A 17,407-nucleotide genomic window follows, 5' to 3' on the forward strand; every position below is an offset into this window, starting at 1 on the left:
CCTGAACGCAGCTTCTCAAAACATTACTGTGTGACTGCTTACACATTAGGCTACTACATTCTTCTGCACACACTTGAGCATGACAAGACCACCACTCCCAAAAATATTTCCCCACAAATTTAATACACTCATCAATCAAATATATTATATATTATTATTTGCATATCACAAACTACAGGACTATTCCAAACATAAAAGCATAAAATAACTTCAGTTAACATAACATTGTTCATTGATTGTTTATATTTTAATGTGACAAAAGGATTATGATTATTATTATTATTATTATCATTATTTTCAACAATCGATAACAAGGAATCCAACAAACATATTGCAGCTATACCAACAGCACAGCCACAATCTCAAACCACTGGTCATGTTGGTTTGGTCAGCTGGTGGACTGTAATGTAATGGTTGACAGTTATGGATGCCTGTGCATATTATTGACCTACTGCTGTTTTACTTGAGAATCATATTCACGGCTGATCGTGTTTTAACAAAGTTGCCTGGTAAAAACTGATTTCTCCTCAATGGTACTTCATTTGTTGAGTCATATGAAGATCTCCATTTTGAAATTCATCAGTGGTTTCTTCCAATTATCCTCCATCATAGTTAAGATGACCCCTCCATAGTAACTGTGTTCAGTGTGTCAGCTGATCTTCAGGCCTGGAGGGAGAGCGTCTCTGACCCTGGAGGTCCAGCAGGTCTTCAGACCGTCTCCTCACTGCAGGGGGGAGCTCTGTGTGGGAATCATGATCCTGGACTCCATGGACCTGATCAGGGGGACTGTGGGACAGACAGGGACAGGTCACATGGTCAAGGGGACTGTAGAACAGAGGGGTCACAAGGTCAGGGGGACTGTGGGACAGAGAGGTCACATGGTCAGGGAGACTGTAGGACAGACAGGGACAGATCACATGGTCAGGGGGACTGTATGACAGAGGTCACATGGTCAGGGGGACTGTGGGACAGACAGGGACAGGTCACATGGTCAGGGGGACTGTGGGACAGACAGGTCACGTGATCAGGGGACATGTCACAGCGCAGTCATCCATTCCTTTTTTTAAAGTATGAAAACGCCTTCCTCTCTTTCATGTCTGGATGTGACAGCCTTGTCTTCCTCTCTTTCATGTCTGGATGTGACAGCCTTGTCTTCCTCTCTTTCATGTCTGGATGTGACAGCCTTGTCTTCCTCTCTTTCATGTCTGGATGTGACAGCCTTGTCTTAATGAAGTTCTAATGAATTCATAATATGATCTATTGGACGTACCTGTAAATAAAGCACTCAATAAAAACGAATTATTATCTCCTCCTCCCTCTTTCAGGAATGAAAGTCAGCAACTTTGTTTTCATTCATTTTTTGATAGTTTGCTACTAATAGAAATTATTTGATGAAATGATTTTGAAGGATTTAAATATTTATCTATAAATGTGTCTTGGTGCTCGAAACCTAACAATGTTGAAGTTTAATGACTAAGTTCTGTATCAATAGGGATGTGTGTGTATGTGTGTGTGTGCTTGTGTGTGTGTGTGGGTGTGTGTGTGTAAGCGCATGTGTAAGCGTGTATGTGTATGTGTAACTGTGTGTAAGCGTGTGTGTAAACGTGTGTGTGTGTGTGTAAGTGTGTATATATGTGTGTGTGTGTGTATGTACCTGTGTGTGTGTATGTGTGTACCTGTGTGCGTGTGTATGTGTACCTGTGTGTGTGTGTGTGTGTGTATGTACCTGTGTGTGTGTGAGTGTATGTGTGTGTGTATACCTGCGTGTGTGTACCTGTGTAAGTGTGTGTGTGTGTGGTGTGTGTGTACATGTGTAAGTGTGTGTGTGTATGTGTGTACCTGTGTAAGTGTGTGTGTTTATGTGTACTGTACCTGTGTGTGTGTGTGTGTGTACCTGTGTAAGTGTGTGTGTGTAAGTATGTGTATGTACCTGTGTAAGTGTGTGTGTGTATGTGTAAGTGTGTGTCTGTGTGTGTGTGTACCTGTGTAGTACACGCTGGCGTCCCAGCCCTCCTTCCGCCAGGCTGCGTTGCGCGTTTCCTCTCTGGACTGCAGGTCTTTATAGGCTGAACAGGGAACCAACCAGACATCAGTAACACACACACACACACACACACACACACACACACACACACACACACACACACACACACAACTGTATGTACAGGACAGCACACTGAGGAGGGATGGAGGGTGGTGGGGGAGAGGAGGGTTGGAGGGTGGTGGGGGTGAGGAGGGATGGAGGGTGGAGGGGGAGAGGAGGGATGGAGGGTGGTGGGGGTGAGGAGGGATGGAGGGTGGTGGGGGTGAGGAGGGGGGAGGGTGGTGGGGGTGAGGAGGGGGGAGGGTGGTGGGGGTGAGGAGGGGGAGGGTGGTGGGGGTGAGGAGGGATGGAGGGTGGTGGGGGTGAGGAGGGATGGAGGGTGGTGGGGGTGAGGAGGGGGGAGGGTGGTGGGGGTGAGGAGGGATGGAGGGTGGTGGGGGTGAGGAGGGATGGAGGGTGGTGGGGGTGAGGAGGGGGGAGGGTGGTGGGGGTGAGGAGGGATGGAGGGTGGTGGGGGTGAGGAGGGATGGAGGGTGGTGGGGGTGAGGAGGGGGGAGGGTGGTGGGGGTGAGGAGGGATGGAGGGTGGTGGGGGTGAGGAGGGATGGAGGGTGGTGGGGGTGAGGAGGGATGGAGGGTGGTGGGGGTGAGGAGGGATGGAGGGTGGTGGGGGTGAGGAGGGGGGAGGGTGGTGGGGGTGAGGAGGGATGGAGGGTGGTGGGGGTGAGGAGGGATGGAGGGTGGGAGGGAGACTAATGACCGTGTGTATAATTGATGTACTCACCCCAAAGGTGGTGGACGACGTACAGCTCTCCTATCTGGGTGAAATAGCCCCCCACGGCCTCGTCGTTCTCCTGCCTGTACCTGATGGCCCTCGCCCTGATGGATAACACACCAAAAAACCTCAGAGCCACGGTCCGGAGACGCTGCGACTGCTTGGCTGCAAACAGCCAGCAGGGGCAGCGTGGTGCTGTTTCACCAACTCGGCACTATGGCTTTCTGTAAGCCACGTATATTTGGATTTGATTTGATTTTTATTTGGAATTTAAACGCATAACATCTCAAAGGAATATGATACAAAGAAAGCCCAGAGGACAGTACTTATAAGTATTACTAAAAACATTACTAAAAGCATGTACTTATAAGTATTACTAAAAACATTACTAAAAGCATTAATAAAAACACTTATTTCCAAAGTGGTTCTCATTGTGTTGCCTCTGTGTATGAAATGCGCTATACAAATAAAGTTTGATTTGATTTGGAAACAAACAACACACAGTACATGTAAACAAATAAATGAAGTCACAAACGTATGACATTTTGTAGTATATCATTATTGACTAAGCTAAATATGCTAACTACAATATTGTAGCATTAGAAAATGTTCAAACCTACCAGTGATTCCCCCACTCAATCATGGTTCCTGGCTGTTTTGGGGAGCAGATAGTGGAGAGAGAGACAGAGACAGACAGGGCTTTTATGGAGACAGACAGGGCTTTTATGGACACAGACAGGGCTTTGAACTAGAAACATCCCACACTTTACAGAGACGTGATACAGAAGCAAAGACAGGCACTGCAGTCCCAACAACGGACTGATGCTCAGGTCAATCAGCCACATTATGGCTTCTCTCCACTGGGTCCATTAGCGTCACCATCAACCATCAGATACCAGGGCAATGAATCAACTGTAATTAATGACAGCGTCTCCACTGCAGCTGGTGCCGACATTGGAGAATCGCTGAGGTTCATTTCTGGATTTTTGACGGACGCTGACGGTCGACGCTGACGGACGCGGTGGAGCCCGGGGGGCAGCTCAACTGATCACATAGGAGTGGAGACATTACTCAGGTAAGGCCTCAGAACACGCTTACAGAATATACACTCAGGTATACTAGGTGTACTTACAGGTGTCTGGTACCTGGATGGACCCCTTTATTAGGTACACATTTACTAGTACTGGGTAGGACCCCCTTTATAATATTTTGAAATCGGATCTGTAATCATTGAACAATAGCCTAGGAATTGGTTTGTTTGTGTGCGAGTCAATGACTAAAAATCTAAATAGGAATTGGATAATGATGTTGGATTACTGGAGAAAAGGAACGTTAGGAGGATCTGTGGAGTAAGGCAGGCCTTATCTAGGTCGAAGGAACGCTGCGCTTGAGGACCAAGTTGGGTAAATGGATGGACTTAATTTTGACCTCTTGGTAAAAGTTGATTGTGCTCTAAAAACATGAAAGAATAAAACAAAAAATGCAGCAACACGAATTAGATGAGATAGTGGTTGGGAATCTAAGGGAACTGCTTACATTAATGGCAATATACCTGGCTGAGTTCATGGTTTATAACCATTCATGTCTTACATAGGCTTCATCAGGGCTGACCTTTTATGTGTTGCACTTTGTCTTGATGCTTTTAATGTCTCATGTAAAGCACTTTGAATTGCCTTGTTGCTGAAATGTGCTACAAATAAACTTGCCTTGCCCAATACGTCGATCGCAATCGACAAGTAGATCACAGAGGCTATGCTGGTAGATCTCTCTACTGATAGATTTCTATGCTGGTAGATCTCTCTGCTGGTAGATCTCTCTGCTGGTAGATCTCTGTGCTGGTAGATCTCTATGCTGGTAGATCTCTCTGCTGGTAGATCTCTGTGCTAGTAGATCTCTATGCTGGTAGATCTCTCTGCTGGTAGATCTCTCTGCTGGTAGATCTCTATGCTGGTAGACCTCTATGCTGGTAGATCTCTCTGCTGGTAGATCTCTATGCTGGTAGATCTCTCTGCTGGTAGATCTCTATGCTGGTAGATCTCTGTGCTAGTAGATCTCTATGCTGGTAGACCTCTCTGCTGGTAGATCTCTATGCTGGTAGATCTCTACGCTGGTAGATCTTGAGCAACTTAAAAGAAAAGCCATAAAAAATGCTTGTTGAAGTTGTGTGTGGAGCCAAGCAGTCACGTCACCTCTCTTGTTGTCCAAATGAGTAACTTTTCCCTCCTGCTACTTAGATTACAAGTGTGACAGTTTTGTACTGCAGTTGCAGTATTTTAATGATCTAATCATGTGTGGGCTGATTTCATCATTGTTGAGGCTTGTAGGTGGAGCTGCTGCAACTCGTTTTATACAATCTATTTACTACCCCGGTAAACTAGAGGGCTGATAGTAGCCCAGCAAAATCAATCAGAAACTCAAAAAAAGCTGTTTTGCAACCCTGGCTGACTCTACTCAGTGCAAGTCATCAGAGTGTATTGTGCTGTGTGATTGAGTCATTTAAGTAGGCTAAAGACACTGTTCTGACAACTGGCTGACTTACCTGATAAGATGAACGGTAGATCTTGTTGAGCTGGTTATTTTAAAAGTAGCTCACAAGCCAAAGAGGTGTGGGCACCCCTGGTCTACATAAATAAATAATAAGCTGAAAAGTAGTAGTAGGCTAGAATATTATCATCACAGCAGCGCGGATTGAGATTACTATTAGAAATAAAATTAGGCAATCTTTTTGGATTCATCACAAAAAGGATGATTATTGTAAAAGCAGGGAATGTGCGCAAGACATGGAACACAAACGGGGATGGAAATGTAATTGTTGGGGATGGAAATGTATTTGTTGGTGACTGTTGGCGTTGGTTGGATGGCTGGACAGCTGCATTTTAAACTCACAACATGCTAGACTATGCTACTAGCCAAGAAAAACATACCCTTGATTGCTATAGCTGAAACTCGCAAATCACCTGTTTGATATGCTCTTTAATGGTGGTGCGATATAGGTTTTCGGACACGTCGGTGTGAAAAGAGATTTGAACAGATCTTAACGTGCAATTTCGCATGTAATCGTGGATCGTTTTCCCCGTTCAAAAATGTAGCCATGGACAAACGCAGTAGTGTAATCTAGGGCTTAGTCACCGCTACACCCCTGGGTGAACCTAATGAAGTGGCAACTGTGTGTATGGTTAGGGTAGTGCCCTACTGTACATACAGGACAGCTGAATCCTTTAGGCCCGAGGTAGAGGGACCGTACCTTGAGGTTGTAGCTGCGCATCTCGTAGATGTTGGGCCCTGCTCTTGGGTGAGGCTCGTTCCAGAAGCTGAACTCTAGGAGCAGCTGGTTCTTCCTAGAGATCAGCATCTTGCTCCTCTCCTTACGGAACTCCAGATACTCCTGCACAGAGCAGCAACACGCCGGATGACAAATCAACCCGTTTCATCAAGAAGAAGCAGTGCACAGTCCAATTAAATAAATCAACAACACCAACAGCTATCAGTTGGGCGCCATCACTGTGTCATTTGTTCTTTTTCATTTATCTGCCCCTCACTAGTGTCTTTTTTTTTTAGATAGTTGAAAAGCTCATACCTTATTGTTCTTCAGCCTGTTGAGGCACTCAGTCAGGGCTGGATACCCCCCTCTGTACCGCCACAGCTGCACTGCAACACAATGGACAGCAGATGTCGCTGTTGCAATGTTTACAACTATCATGGGCATTTAGGACTGGACCAGGGTCCTCGTCTTCACAACATTAGAAGCTGTGACAACAGCCTTAGCGAATAGTGACAAAACCTCAATCTGACGTTAATGAAACATTCATTTCCTAGTTTAATTGTGTGGATACGTTTATCGTTTCCTGTTTAAATTGCATTTATAAACACCATCCACACAATGTCAACAGGAAACTATAGAAGCCATCCACACTGTAAACAGGAAGCTCTCCCGTACCTGCCTGGTCCTGGTCTCCGTACCAGGTGTTCCAGCTGCCCACCACTTCACAGGGGTAGTCATCATCAAGGCTCAGCCTGTTCTGCACCTCCACTCTGAGTTTAGAACATCAACAACAACAACAACAACAACAACAACTCAGCATAATAATCATGTTTTTTTTATGCGGCACTTTTCTTACAAAATAAAAGAGAGCCAGCATGTGCGGTTTGTTTGTTTTTCTGTCACCCGTTACCGGCACCTCGCAAAGACTGCTCACGCCGGTGGGACAAACACTTTTCATACAAATCACTGTGACAAAGCACGGGTGTCCAGGTACGAGCGCTATGGGAGACGCTGTGTCAGAGACGTGGGTGAAGATAGGGACTGAGATGTGGGTGAAGATAGGGACTGAGATGTGGGTGAAGATAGGGACTGAGATGTGGGTGAAGATAGGTTCTGTATGTCACCATCGACCCAGCACCTACATCCTGGAGACGAGTCTCTATCACAGCTACTGTGAACGAGCTGACAGAAAGTTCTGCTGTTCCTGACAATGTGAGGAGGAGGAGGAGGAGGAGGAGGAGGAAGGTACTCACTCGAGATCATTGTATGCCTGCAGACACTCTGGCTTGACATTGTGGACTGAGAGAGAGAGAGAGAGAGAGAGAGAGTGGGAGAGAGACAGAGAGAGAGAAAGAGAGGGAGAGATAGAGAGAGAGAGCGAGAAAGAGAGGGAGAGAGACAGAGAGGGAAAGAGACAGAGAGAGAGGGAGAGAGAGAGAGGGAGAGAGAGGCATAGAGAAAGAGAGAGGGAGAGAGACAGAGAGAGAGGGAGAGAGACAGAGGGAGGGGGAGAGAGTGGAGAAAGAGAGAGAGGAGAGGAGAGGGGGAGAGAGAAAGGGAGAGAGAGAGAGATAGGGTTATTCACTGCTTACACTTTGCTGTATGGCTGGAAAGGAAAACAGCCCAAGCCAGTATTCTTCTTGACGTACACTAATCTGAACAAACCAACAATCAATTATGATTACAGTAAACTGCAAAATCCTGCCACAACCAAGCTGGATTTACCATGAAATTGCTAAATTCTGCATCATAAAACAGCAGATATGAACATTTAATATTCCCATCCCAGTCCCTCCATTAGCTCAGTTCTGCTGACCTGTGTGGACCACACGCATTAAATCACAATCAGTGTTTTTCTCAGTGACAAACCGAATGTCACACAATAACAATCGTCTGCCGCTGTTTCACTGAATCCAATCCAGTCTCATTTCAATGCGACCGTATCCCATGCGGCTACATTTAACCCCGAACAACTTTCCCATAGTGAAAATAAATGTGTTGTGACTAAAAGCGCCGTGTGGTTTCCAGCCCCCAGACACCGAGCCGGCTCTACCCACACTGCATCTTGTAGAGGTTGCTGGTGTCTGTCTTGGACAGCAGGTTGGAGTGAGCGTCCCTCCTGGCGTCCACCCTGTCGACGAACATGGAGCGGAACCACCCGCTGTCGTCGACGCCGCCTCGCCCCGAGTACTTCCTACGGAAGAACAGAGAACCGCAGAACCGTCGACACGCTGTTAAACAGCTGCAGCCCCCCGCGTCACCGCTACCGGCTCAGCTGCATTATGGGTAGAGCGGTCCGCCCGGAGACTAGGACGTCGGGGTCCCCGGCAGAGTCGTACCAAAGACTATTAAAAAATGGTATCCGATCCCACTCAGGGGGGAGTCCCTGCGACGTATAGCGTCATGTCCAGGGGGTGGACGTGGATATCAAGCTGCCTCACGCTAAGGAACCAGGAGGGCTCCTGCCCTATGGGCCACCGGGCTCCAGAACCATTGGTTCTCAAGGCTACTTTCCTTACTCCCACATCACGGCTTCTAAACGAATACGTCCTCCAGAAACAGAGACAACAGAACCGTGTACTAGGTTTTGAAGAACAGCGAGGCTCAAAAGAGCAGACTTCCAGCTCCTGAGGGAGGAACAATAAGCTGTTGACAGTCAGTAAAGCAGTTATAGCTACAGGACTGTGGGCATGTCAGGTATCTAGCTACAATACTGTGGGCATGTGAGCAGGTATCTAGTACTGTGGCATGTGAGCAGTTCTAGTTACAGTACTGTGGGCATGTGAGCAGTTATAGCTACAATACTGTGGGCATGTGAGCAGCGTCTTTATCTGTTGGTATGCTTCTCTCAACCTTAACACGAGTAACTGAAGGTCAATCAATCAAATCCTTTATTTAACCAGATAGGCATCATTGAGATTAAAATCTTTTTTTCAAGAGCGATCTGGCCAAGAAGGCAGCAGAAACAAAGTTACAGCAATAAAAGAAACATAACAGACAATACAGAGAGACATACTTTCACAGCAAGAATCAGTTGTTGGGCAAGTTATCAAACACGGTTGCACTGAACAAGAGAACTGGTTTCTTTTAAAGCTTTTAAAATGGATTTAAATTCAGCCAGTGTAATCAATCCTAGCAATTTCAGGTCCATTTGCAACTCATTCCACTTCGACGGAGCAGCATATTTAAAAGTCTTTTTTAGTTCTCACTCTAGGAACAACCATTTGAAGGTCACCAAGGTCTGTAGCAGTATCGCAGGTGCTCAACAGAAAAGACTGTTAAGGAAAGCTGAATCCATGCTGTCTGCACTTAGAGTTTCAGACCCGCTTCAAATACCCACTAGCCAAAACCAACAGATAAATCCCTTCACACTCAGCCATTTCACTGCTAGGATCAGCTGATCCACCCAACCATGCTTGGTAAATATTTTTTTAATTCTATACTTCTCCTTGACATTGTGTGATATTGTGCGTCTGTGTATTATGATATTGTGCATATCGTTTACATACTGGTGTACAACCAATTGTCCCTCTGGTGATAAAGTAAAGGTCTACTTGAGCATGGTGAAAAGACTTCACACCCAGTCTAGGGGAGGCATGGACATCTCGTGATTAGACAGATGTGGTAGGCTACCTTTATGGAGAGGCAGTGAGAGTTACACTTGTCAGTTATGGGCAAAGTTCAGGAGCCGAGCAAATGATTACATCTACTTTGGAAAAAAGTATGCTGCCACAATGTCGCTGTTTACTTGACTTCTGACTGTAGAGAAATATGTTATCATCGACACACTGCGAGTAGCAAAACAGCCTATGACTACAAAGTACCCAATCAAATATTTTGCGAATAGACATTTCAGCGGAACACATCGAACAAATCAATGTGTTAGTATAGCTTATTGATAGGCTGCAAATGTTCTTCGTTATGAAGAATGCAATGACAGGTGACATCTGTGTGGATTTCAAGAAAACATTTGACTTTACCTGCTGACCCGCAGCTTGACTGAATTCCTATACAGCCATTGGACTTTTGGCAATGTTGAACTTGTCGCCGCCATCTTGCCCTGAAATTGTGTAGAAAACCTGTCTGGCCCGAGTGAAGTTTAGAAGTGTACGAGGAGAGGATCCCGATTAGTATTTAGCTCCAGCTGTCTGTCTGGGACATGATCTCTGGATGCTTTGACTTCACGAATGGCGCGCAGGAGTTTAAAAAGCGCGCAGGTGACATGCGCCGCGGTGACGCATAGGCTACAATAGCGCACTGACCTGCGTGAGTCGATCACTGTAGAATGGTGCATTCAATGCATGGGCCCTTTATCGATGACCCTTCCCCCGTCCCATCTACATTGAAACATTAGATTAAATTACAATACTAATCAACGTTTTTTCTTTCACCTTTCAGGGTAGGTCACTGTTTTGAAGCTTCAGTCAAACTTTATTTGTATAGCTAGAACATTTTAAACAACCATGGTTGACCGAAGTGCTGAACAGGAATACCAAAAGTAGCCTACCAATGTCGGTCAGAATTATCAAAACTTAAACAGAAAAAGGCATATATGATAACTTTATTTAATTCTGTAAAATTAAAAAAGTACATTATGCTGAGTTTTGTTCTAATCGACAGACAAATATAATTATGTCATTGCTGCTATATGGTGTAGACGGGAAAACTTGCGAAGGAGTGTTGATCATCTCAACAGCTATATTATCTATCATTGTGAAGTCCTCATCCTATCTGCTCTGAGGAGAATAGACCCGCTCCCTGATACAACTCTGACTCAGGTCTTTGGTTTTCTGAAGGTATCGATCCTGCCTCCGTGTTTCACCGTCAAGTCCGGGAGCGTCTCTCTCACAGAGCTGAGCAGATCTTCAAAGTCCTGGTTCACAGTAATGTCCTGATCATAGGAAGAGATACAGTGCGTTGGAACACCAAACTTACAGACGGGAGCCACACAACAACTGACTAACGCTATAGGACACAATCAAAATGTAGAAGATATCCTACCGAGAAGTCCAGAGACTCTAAAGCAGAGTCCGGGTTCCCATGGACGGCCTTCAGAACTCCGTAGCAACCAGCGCTCTGGAAAGGATTCCTTCCCACCTGCCCACAGATGAACACATGCATATCAGACATCTCTCACTAGCGCTGGTGTAACCCAGACATTTCGTCATGCCCGGGGCTGGATTAGGAGGCGCTTGGGAGGCGGACGCGCTGACGGTTGCGCCAATAGGGACGTCACTCTTGGAGAGACTGTCAGCGTTCCTTTGAGGAGTGAGTTTCACCAGCTCCACTCGATTACATTGGCAGCACACACACACGCACGCACGCACGCCCTCCCTACCAGCTCCCCCCACCCCCCTACAGCCTCCGCCACAACACTGTTGTTCTCAGTTTGTTTTTGGTTTTTTTAAACTGGAAATGCGAGGAACCTGCTGTAAAGCATCTCACTGCCTTGACTCTTTTTCTTTTCCGATCTTTAGTTTTGCTGCTCTGCTTATATGTGACGGTGCTCCATTTTACATGTACGGTCCTTTCAAGATCAAACAGACTGAACCAATTGACCTTGTGACCTGCAGCTGTGTGAACTGTCTCAAGTGTACAAACTTTAATAGTGCCCTCTATAGACTATTTTTATAGCCTACTCATTTATCTATGGAAAGGTAGCCTACATTCCCACCCATTAGATTAATGAGTAGGCTATAGAAAATATGTAGCCCACACAAGCTTCTCTCTTTTAAAAAAAAAACATGGGCCCCTATAAACTGTTCAAAATATTAATGTTTTTTTTTTTTTTTTTATATTTGTGTAAGGAATCTCACCTTGGAGAGACATTCTATTGGTCAATGCAAAGGGCCCCCTGAGCTCTTGGGCCCCTGGGCCTGGGCCCGGTAGGCCCGTTTGGTAATATGTCTTTGGGTCCAGCCTGGCTTATGTGCGTGGCTGGCTTGTTTCTGTTCAGGACTGGTAGGACGGAAATAACTGTGAATTCGTATGACATAAAATAATGTCTGATAAATTAAGATAGGTCTTGTTGCCTGGATACATCAGTTTCAATGCTTCCAATGCTAATCCAGCACAATAAGAGAGCGACAGCCAATTAGCTCATAGGCTCACAACAACTAGCAGCAGCTTCCATAACATTAATGGTAGCGGTCAGTGGCTAAAGCAGTTATACTGAGGATTCCTGTAACGTTAGCTATTTTGCTGCAATTGGTTCAACTTCTGTTTCTGGACAAAAAAAAATTACCTGCTGTATGCACTTCCCTTTAGGTGGTGAAATAAGTAGACAGTAATCTGGGAGTCCAATGCTCTGACCACTAGTCTACTTGTGGAATTTAGGTAAGGGATAAAAAGGTTGGAGTCAAAGGATGAACGTGTGGAGGTTTGGGGTATAGTCCCATAAAATCATCCCCACCGGGTCTTGAACCCCGGTCTCCCGGGAGTCGAATGCTCTGACCACTACTCTACTTGTGCAGTGGAGAACAACAGGTTGATTTTGGTGTCCTTCTTGATTTTGGTGTGCTGGGACTACTGCCTCTAGTGGTACAGAGAGAGATGCAGGCCAACATTGTCGGGAGTAAGGGAGGGAGTAAGGGAGTAAGGGAGTAAGGGAGGGAGTGAGGGAGTGATAACCTGACAAACTCTACAGTACACTAGGTGCTCTGGCGTCCAGCCACGCACAAAAAAGGTTCCTGTCCAGATAGAACCCTTTACAGCTTTTTTTTTTTTTTCCGGTGTTCCGATTTCAATTTTGCTTACTTATAAAAGATGCAATTGGAACCAGACAAGTTCTGTCTGACCTGAAATGACTCTGTCGGGAATTATTTTTTCAAAAGGTTGCTTTACAGTTCTATATACAGTAGTAGTTGTTTTTTTGCAAAACATCAAATCATTCAATATTACTTATGGTGCCTTCACAGAGATGCAGCACTTGGGGGTAAACTGTTTTGATCTCTATTGCAGACTTTAACCATCCAGTTACCAGCATGACTAAGCTGGTAATTGTCTGCTATTGTCATGAAAACGTCTCTCCCCAGTCATTGCCATTCTACCCCTCTGGTCCTCACAGGACCCCCTGCTGTCACGCGTCCTACCTGCAGGATTCTGAGCGTCTTGTTCAGTCTGAGGCTCATTGCAAAGCGAATGGCCCCTTCAGGCGGGATACGATTATTACTAAAGGAGAAAACACACACACACACACATGCACACACACACGCACGCACGCACATACACACACGCATGCGCACGCACACACACACACACACACACACACACACACACACACACACACACACAAAAACACAATATGCGTTGTGAGTGTGATGCAGGTAATATAACAGTTCTGCCTTTCAAAAGACAGGTGCAACAAACATCTCATTATAGTCTGGCAACAAATGCTTATTATTTTTTAAGACTTTTGTCAGCAGACTCTTACATTAAACCAGGCTTCAGGTTTTCTCACAATGTTACAGTGTGTCAATGCAAAACTCTTCAAAAACAGCTGTGGAGGAGTGGAATGAGGTTCTTATGTATTTTGTATACTGAAACTTGAGCTATTTATTAGAATGCCAAGTCACAAGTCACCCTGTGGGTTAGGGTTCTGTGTGTTCTGCGGGTTAGGGTTCTGTCGGTTAGGGTTCTGTGTGTTTATTCTACTAAAGATCTTGTAATCCACTGTAAAGATCCTATGTGTCCAATTAAAGATGACCAGATAACAGATGTACCTTTTATATCTTATCGCTGATGTCACTTGCCATTATAGAAGGCTTTACTGACCAGGACTGGGATGTACAGCTGGTTCACCTACTCTAGACAAATGTACTGATTGTAAGTCAGTTTTAATGAAACCACCTGCTAAACGGCTAAAGTAGATATCTTAATGTAGCATGTACTGTACCTGATGTTGAGCTCCTCCAGAGTGCTGTTGTCTCTGAGGGCCTCCCCCAGCGCGATGGCGCCCTCTCTGGCCAGGCCGTTATAGGACAAGTCCAATGCTCTGAGGAAAATGTTCGCCTGGGAAATAAATCAGCACAAAAGGGGAGATCCGCACTCTTGAGTTGAACTGCTTTTACGTTTCACACACATCTCAGGCCTACAGCCTTTGTCAGTGTTTACCAAACAGTGTTTATCTCTTGGGAAATAAATAAATAATAATAATATAATATAATATAATATATCCACTTCACAGAAATAAGACAATGTTTATACAAGTTACATCCTAACATCAATATGAAATCAGTCTCTGCACAACTTTTGACATTTCTCAGCAATGGGAAAAATGAACATTGAGATTGGAGCCTTGAGCCTCTCCATGAGTCACGCTAACATGATTAAGTTTGCCTTAGCTTAACATCATTACGGTAGGCGTTGAAACGTGGAGCAGCAGAGAGGACTCACCCCCAGCCCCCTGGCCAGCGCCGCTGCCCCGGACCCTCGGAGGCAGTTCCAGGACAGATTCAGAGACCGCAGGCCGGTATTCTCAGCCAGGGACGGACCCAGAACCTCCCCTGGGGAGCGGACAGAACACCCTGACTGGACAGCACCCACACTGGACATACTGGACCACACCCACACTGGACCACACCCTGACTGGACAGCACCCACACTGGACCACACCTTAACTGGACCGCACCCACACTGGACCACACCTTGACTGGACCGCACCCACACTGGACATACTGGACCACACCCACACTGGACCACACCCTGACTGGACCACACCCTGACTGGACCGCACCCACACTGGACATACTGGACCACACCCTGACTGGACCACACCCACACTGGACCGCACCCTGACTGGACCGCACCCACACTGGACATACTGGACCACACCCTGACTGGACCACAACCTGACTAGACCACACCCTGACTAAACCACACCCTGACTAGACCACACCCTGACTATACCACACCCACATTGGACCACACCCAAACTGGACCACACCCACACTGGACATACAGCCTCTGTAGTGTATGGACTCCACAATAGACACTAGAACTTTTATAGAGAGAGAGAGGGAGGGAGCGAGAGAGGGAGAGAGAGAGAGAGAGAGAGAGGGAGGGAGCGAGAGAGGGAGACAGAGAGAGAGAGAGAGAGGGAGAGAGGCCACAGGCTCATCCCACCCAGGTGCAATATGGAGTGGTTCAGACGTTCCTTTGTGCCAGCGGCATGTGTTGCACTTTGTCTTAACCCAAACATCTAATCAACTTTCTGGCTCCCACCCGGCCGTCAAGGCCGTTTTGCCCAAACTCCCCTGAAGATTCACAGGCTAAAGAGGCTCTGCACCCCCCCCCTCCTCCCTTCCCTCCCCATGGACTCCTGTTGTTGACTTTTGGTCTTGAGGTTGATCGAGGGCATCTCCATAGCAACCTGCTGTGTTATCGCCGAGGCTTCTTCAGGCATACACACACACACACACACATGGACTAAACTCACGGACTCAGAAACACACACACACACACACAAAGACGCACATCACACGAACTCCACCCCCTCCCCCCGCCCTCCTGCACTCCATCCCCTCGCCTTTCGCACCTCCCCCCCTTTCCCTCTCATTACAGTACAGTGCTGTCAGGATATTGGCCGCGCCTGCTTGTATGGCTGCTTGTCGAGGCTGGCTGCCTGTATGGTAATTCCCTCCCCCCTCCCCTCCCCTGGTATTGTATTTTGTATGTCGTAATTGCATTTTGTATGTCGCTTTTTCTTCCTTTTTATGTGTTATTTGTATTGTAAAGCGCTTTGTGCATTCGTGCTGTGAAAGGCAAGGAAAGGAAAATAAAGTTTACTTACTTACTTACTTACTTACTTGATGCTTCTTATGTCTCATGTAAAGCACTTTGAATGGCCTTGTTGCTGAAATGTGCTATACAAATAAACTTGCCTTGCCTTGCCTATGTATGTAGGTATGTATAATACTGTATATGTGTACTCCTAGACATATCTATTTATACAGACTGGATGTATGTATGTACAGTATATAGTCCCTGTTCTTCCTCTTTTTGTTGCGTGGCTGGAAGCCAGCACACCTAGTATAGCATTTTGTCGGGTTATCACTCCCTCCCTCCCTCCCTCCCTCCCTCCCTTAATCCAATCCAATGTTGGCCTGCATCTCATTGTTGGCACCACTAGAGGCAGTAGTCCCAGCATCAAATCAAGCCTTGGATCTCCACTGCACAAGTAGAGTAGTGGTCAGAGAATTGGACTCCTACGTGGGAGACCGGGGTTCAAGACCCGGTGGGGATGACTTTATGGGACTATACCCAAACCTCCACATGTTCATCTTTTCCCTCCAACCTTTACCCCTTGCCTTATAGATCAGATCCTGTCCCAACCCCAACCCTTATTCTAACCCCAACCCACACTAGGGACTGGAAGAAGGACACCAAAACCAACCCATCAATCTCTACCATTAATGTTATGAATGAGTTGTTGTGAGCTCATGAGCTAACTGGCTAACCTGCTCTTATTGTGCTGGATTAGCATTGAAGCATTCAGTGGCATGACTAGCTTCCGTCCTACCAGTCCTGAACAGAAACAAGCCAACCACGCACATAAGCCAGGCTGGATCTGGCCTGGTTTATGCTTACTACTCTGTATCTAGTGCATTTTCCAACCTTGCTGTAATTTATTTCCACTACTGAAAATGTCAAAAATGTTCCCCTAGGGAGATCAGTGAAGAATCTATCTAGAAGGGGAGAGAGGTGGAAAGAGAGCAAGAGAGAGAGAGAGAAAGAGAGAGAGAGAGAGAGAGAGGGAGGGAGAGAGAGGGAGGGAGAGAGAGAGAGAGAGGGGGGGGGGGAGAGAGAGACAGAAAGGGAGAGAGAGAGAGATGGAGAGAGAGAGAGAGAGAGAGAGGGAGAGCGAGATAGAAAGGGAGAAAGAGAGAGAGACACACACACACTGAACTTTCATTCACTTTGAAAAAATGCTTTGATCTCTCTCCTATTGCATTTACTGTCGCAACCAGAGAGCGAGGAGAGCAGTGGAAACTCTCCCAGCTCTCTGGGGTGTTTCACGTCTAAAGAATATAAAAGCTTCGCTCAAAGGAAAAACTGCACTAGAAAAATGTAGCAATAAAATGTCAGGTCAATTTCATTGACATGTTTAATAATGGATCAATCTGCAACCATGGAGCTATAGATTGAGTGTGTGCAGGCAGCTTATTGAAGCAATAACTCTAATAATAATAATAATAATAATAATAATAATAATAATAATAATAATAATAATAATAATAATAATTGTTATGGTTCGGGCCGGGTCCTCTGGAAGCCTCTGGAAGCCTCTGACCAGGGGAGAATGGAGACAGTGGGATAGTTACTGATTG

General features: G+C 46.0%; 2 protein-coding genes across 3 annotated transcripts in view; both read right to left on the reverse strand.

Annotated features, from left to right (window-relative positions):
• Nucleotides 1–104: 104 nt before the first annotated feature.
• On the reverse strand, nt 105–10,624 carry nipsnap1 (nipsnap homolog 1 (C. elegans)). 2 transcript variants are annotated; one of them, XM_084439716.1, is made up of 11 exons: nt 10,343–10,624; nt 10,061–10,140; nt 8,138–8,274; nt 7,334–7,379; nt 6,756–6,850; nt 6,396–6,466; nt 6,063–6,203; nt 3,439–3,470; nt 2,828–2,922; nt 1,983–2,066; nt 105–786 (listed from the first exon to the last, which is right to left on the reverse strand). In XM_084439716.1, exons 2-11 carry the CDS (start codon nt 10,132–10,134, stop codon nt 722–724), a joined length of 840 nt encoding a protein of 279 aa, XP_084295842.1. In that variant the 5' UTR covers nt 10,135–10,140; nt 10,343–10,624; the 3' UTR covers nt 105–721. The 2 variants fall into 2 exon arrangements, with proteins under 2 accessions (XP_084295842.1, XP_084295841.1); XM_084439715.1 differs by lacking the exon at nt 10,343–10,624 and having other exon boundaries at nt 10,061–10,335.
• The window catches only part of lrrc74b (leucine rich repeat containing 74B), a gene marked incomplete at its 5' end in the record, with an annotated part of 16,566 nt that continues 9,782 nt past the window's right edge, over nt 10,624–17,407 (reverse strand). The window contains 5 exons of the mRNA XM_084439992.1: nt 10,624–10,971; nt 11,082–11,177; nt 13,172–13,250; nt 13,975–14,090; nt 14,475–14,584. Coding sequence (XP_084296118.1) covers nt 10,855–10,971; nt 11,082–11,177; nt 13,172–13,250; nt 13,975–14,090; nt 14,475–14,584 — 518 coding nt within the window. The 3' untranslated portion in view covers nt 10,624–10,854. The remainder of the gene's footprint in view (nt 10,972–11,081; nt 11,178–13,171; nt 13,251–13,974; nt 14,091–14,474; nt 14,585–17,407) is intronic.

Source organism: Borostomias antarcticus, assembly GCF_949987555.1.
Source record: "Borostomias antarcticus genome assembly, chromosome: 6".
Classification (NCBI taxonomy): domain Eukaryota; kingdom Metazoa; phylum Chordata; class Actinopteri; order Stomiiformes; family Stomiidae; genus Borostomias; species Borostomias antarcticus.

What these genes read in the sequence shown, in the direction of transcription:
- nipsnap1 (XM_084439716.1), bottom strand. Translation starts at nt 10,134, where the DNA reads ATGGCGGCGACAAGTTCAACATTGCCAAAAGTCCAATGGCTGTATAGG. An exon ending in GTCAAGCTGCGGGTCAGCAG is followed by an intron (nt 8,275 to 10,060) that starts GTAAAGTCAAAT and finishes GTTCTTCCGTAG; the next exon opens with GAAGTACTCGGGGCGAGGCG. An exon ending in ACAGGCTGAAGAACAATAAG is followed by an intron (nt 6,204 to 6,395) that starts GTATGAGCTTTT and finishes TGCTCTGTGCAG; the next exon opens with GAGTATCTGGAGTTCCGTAA.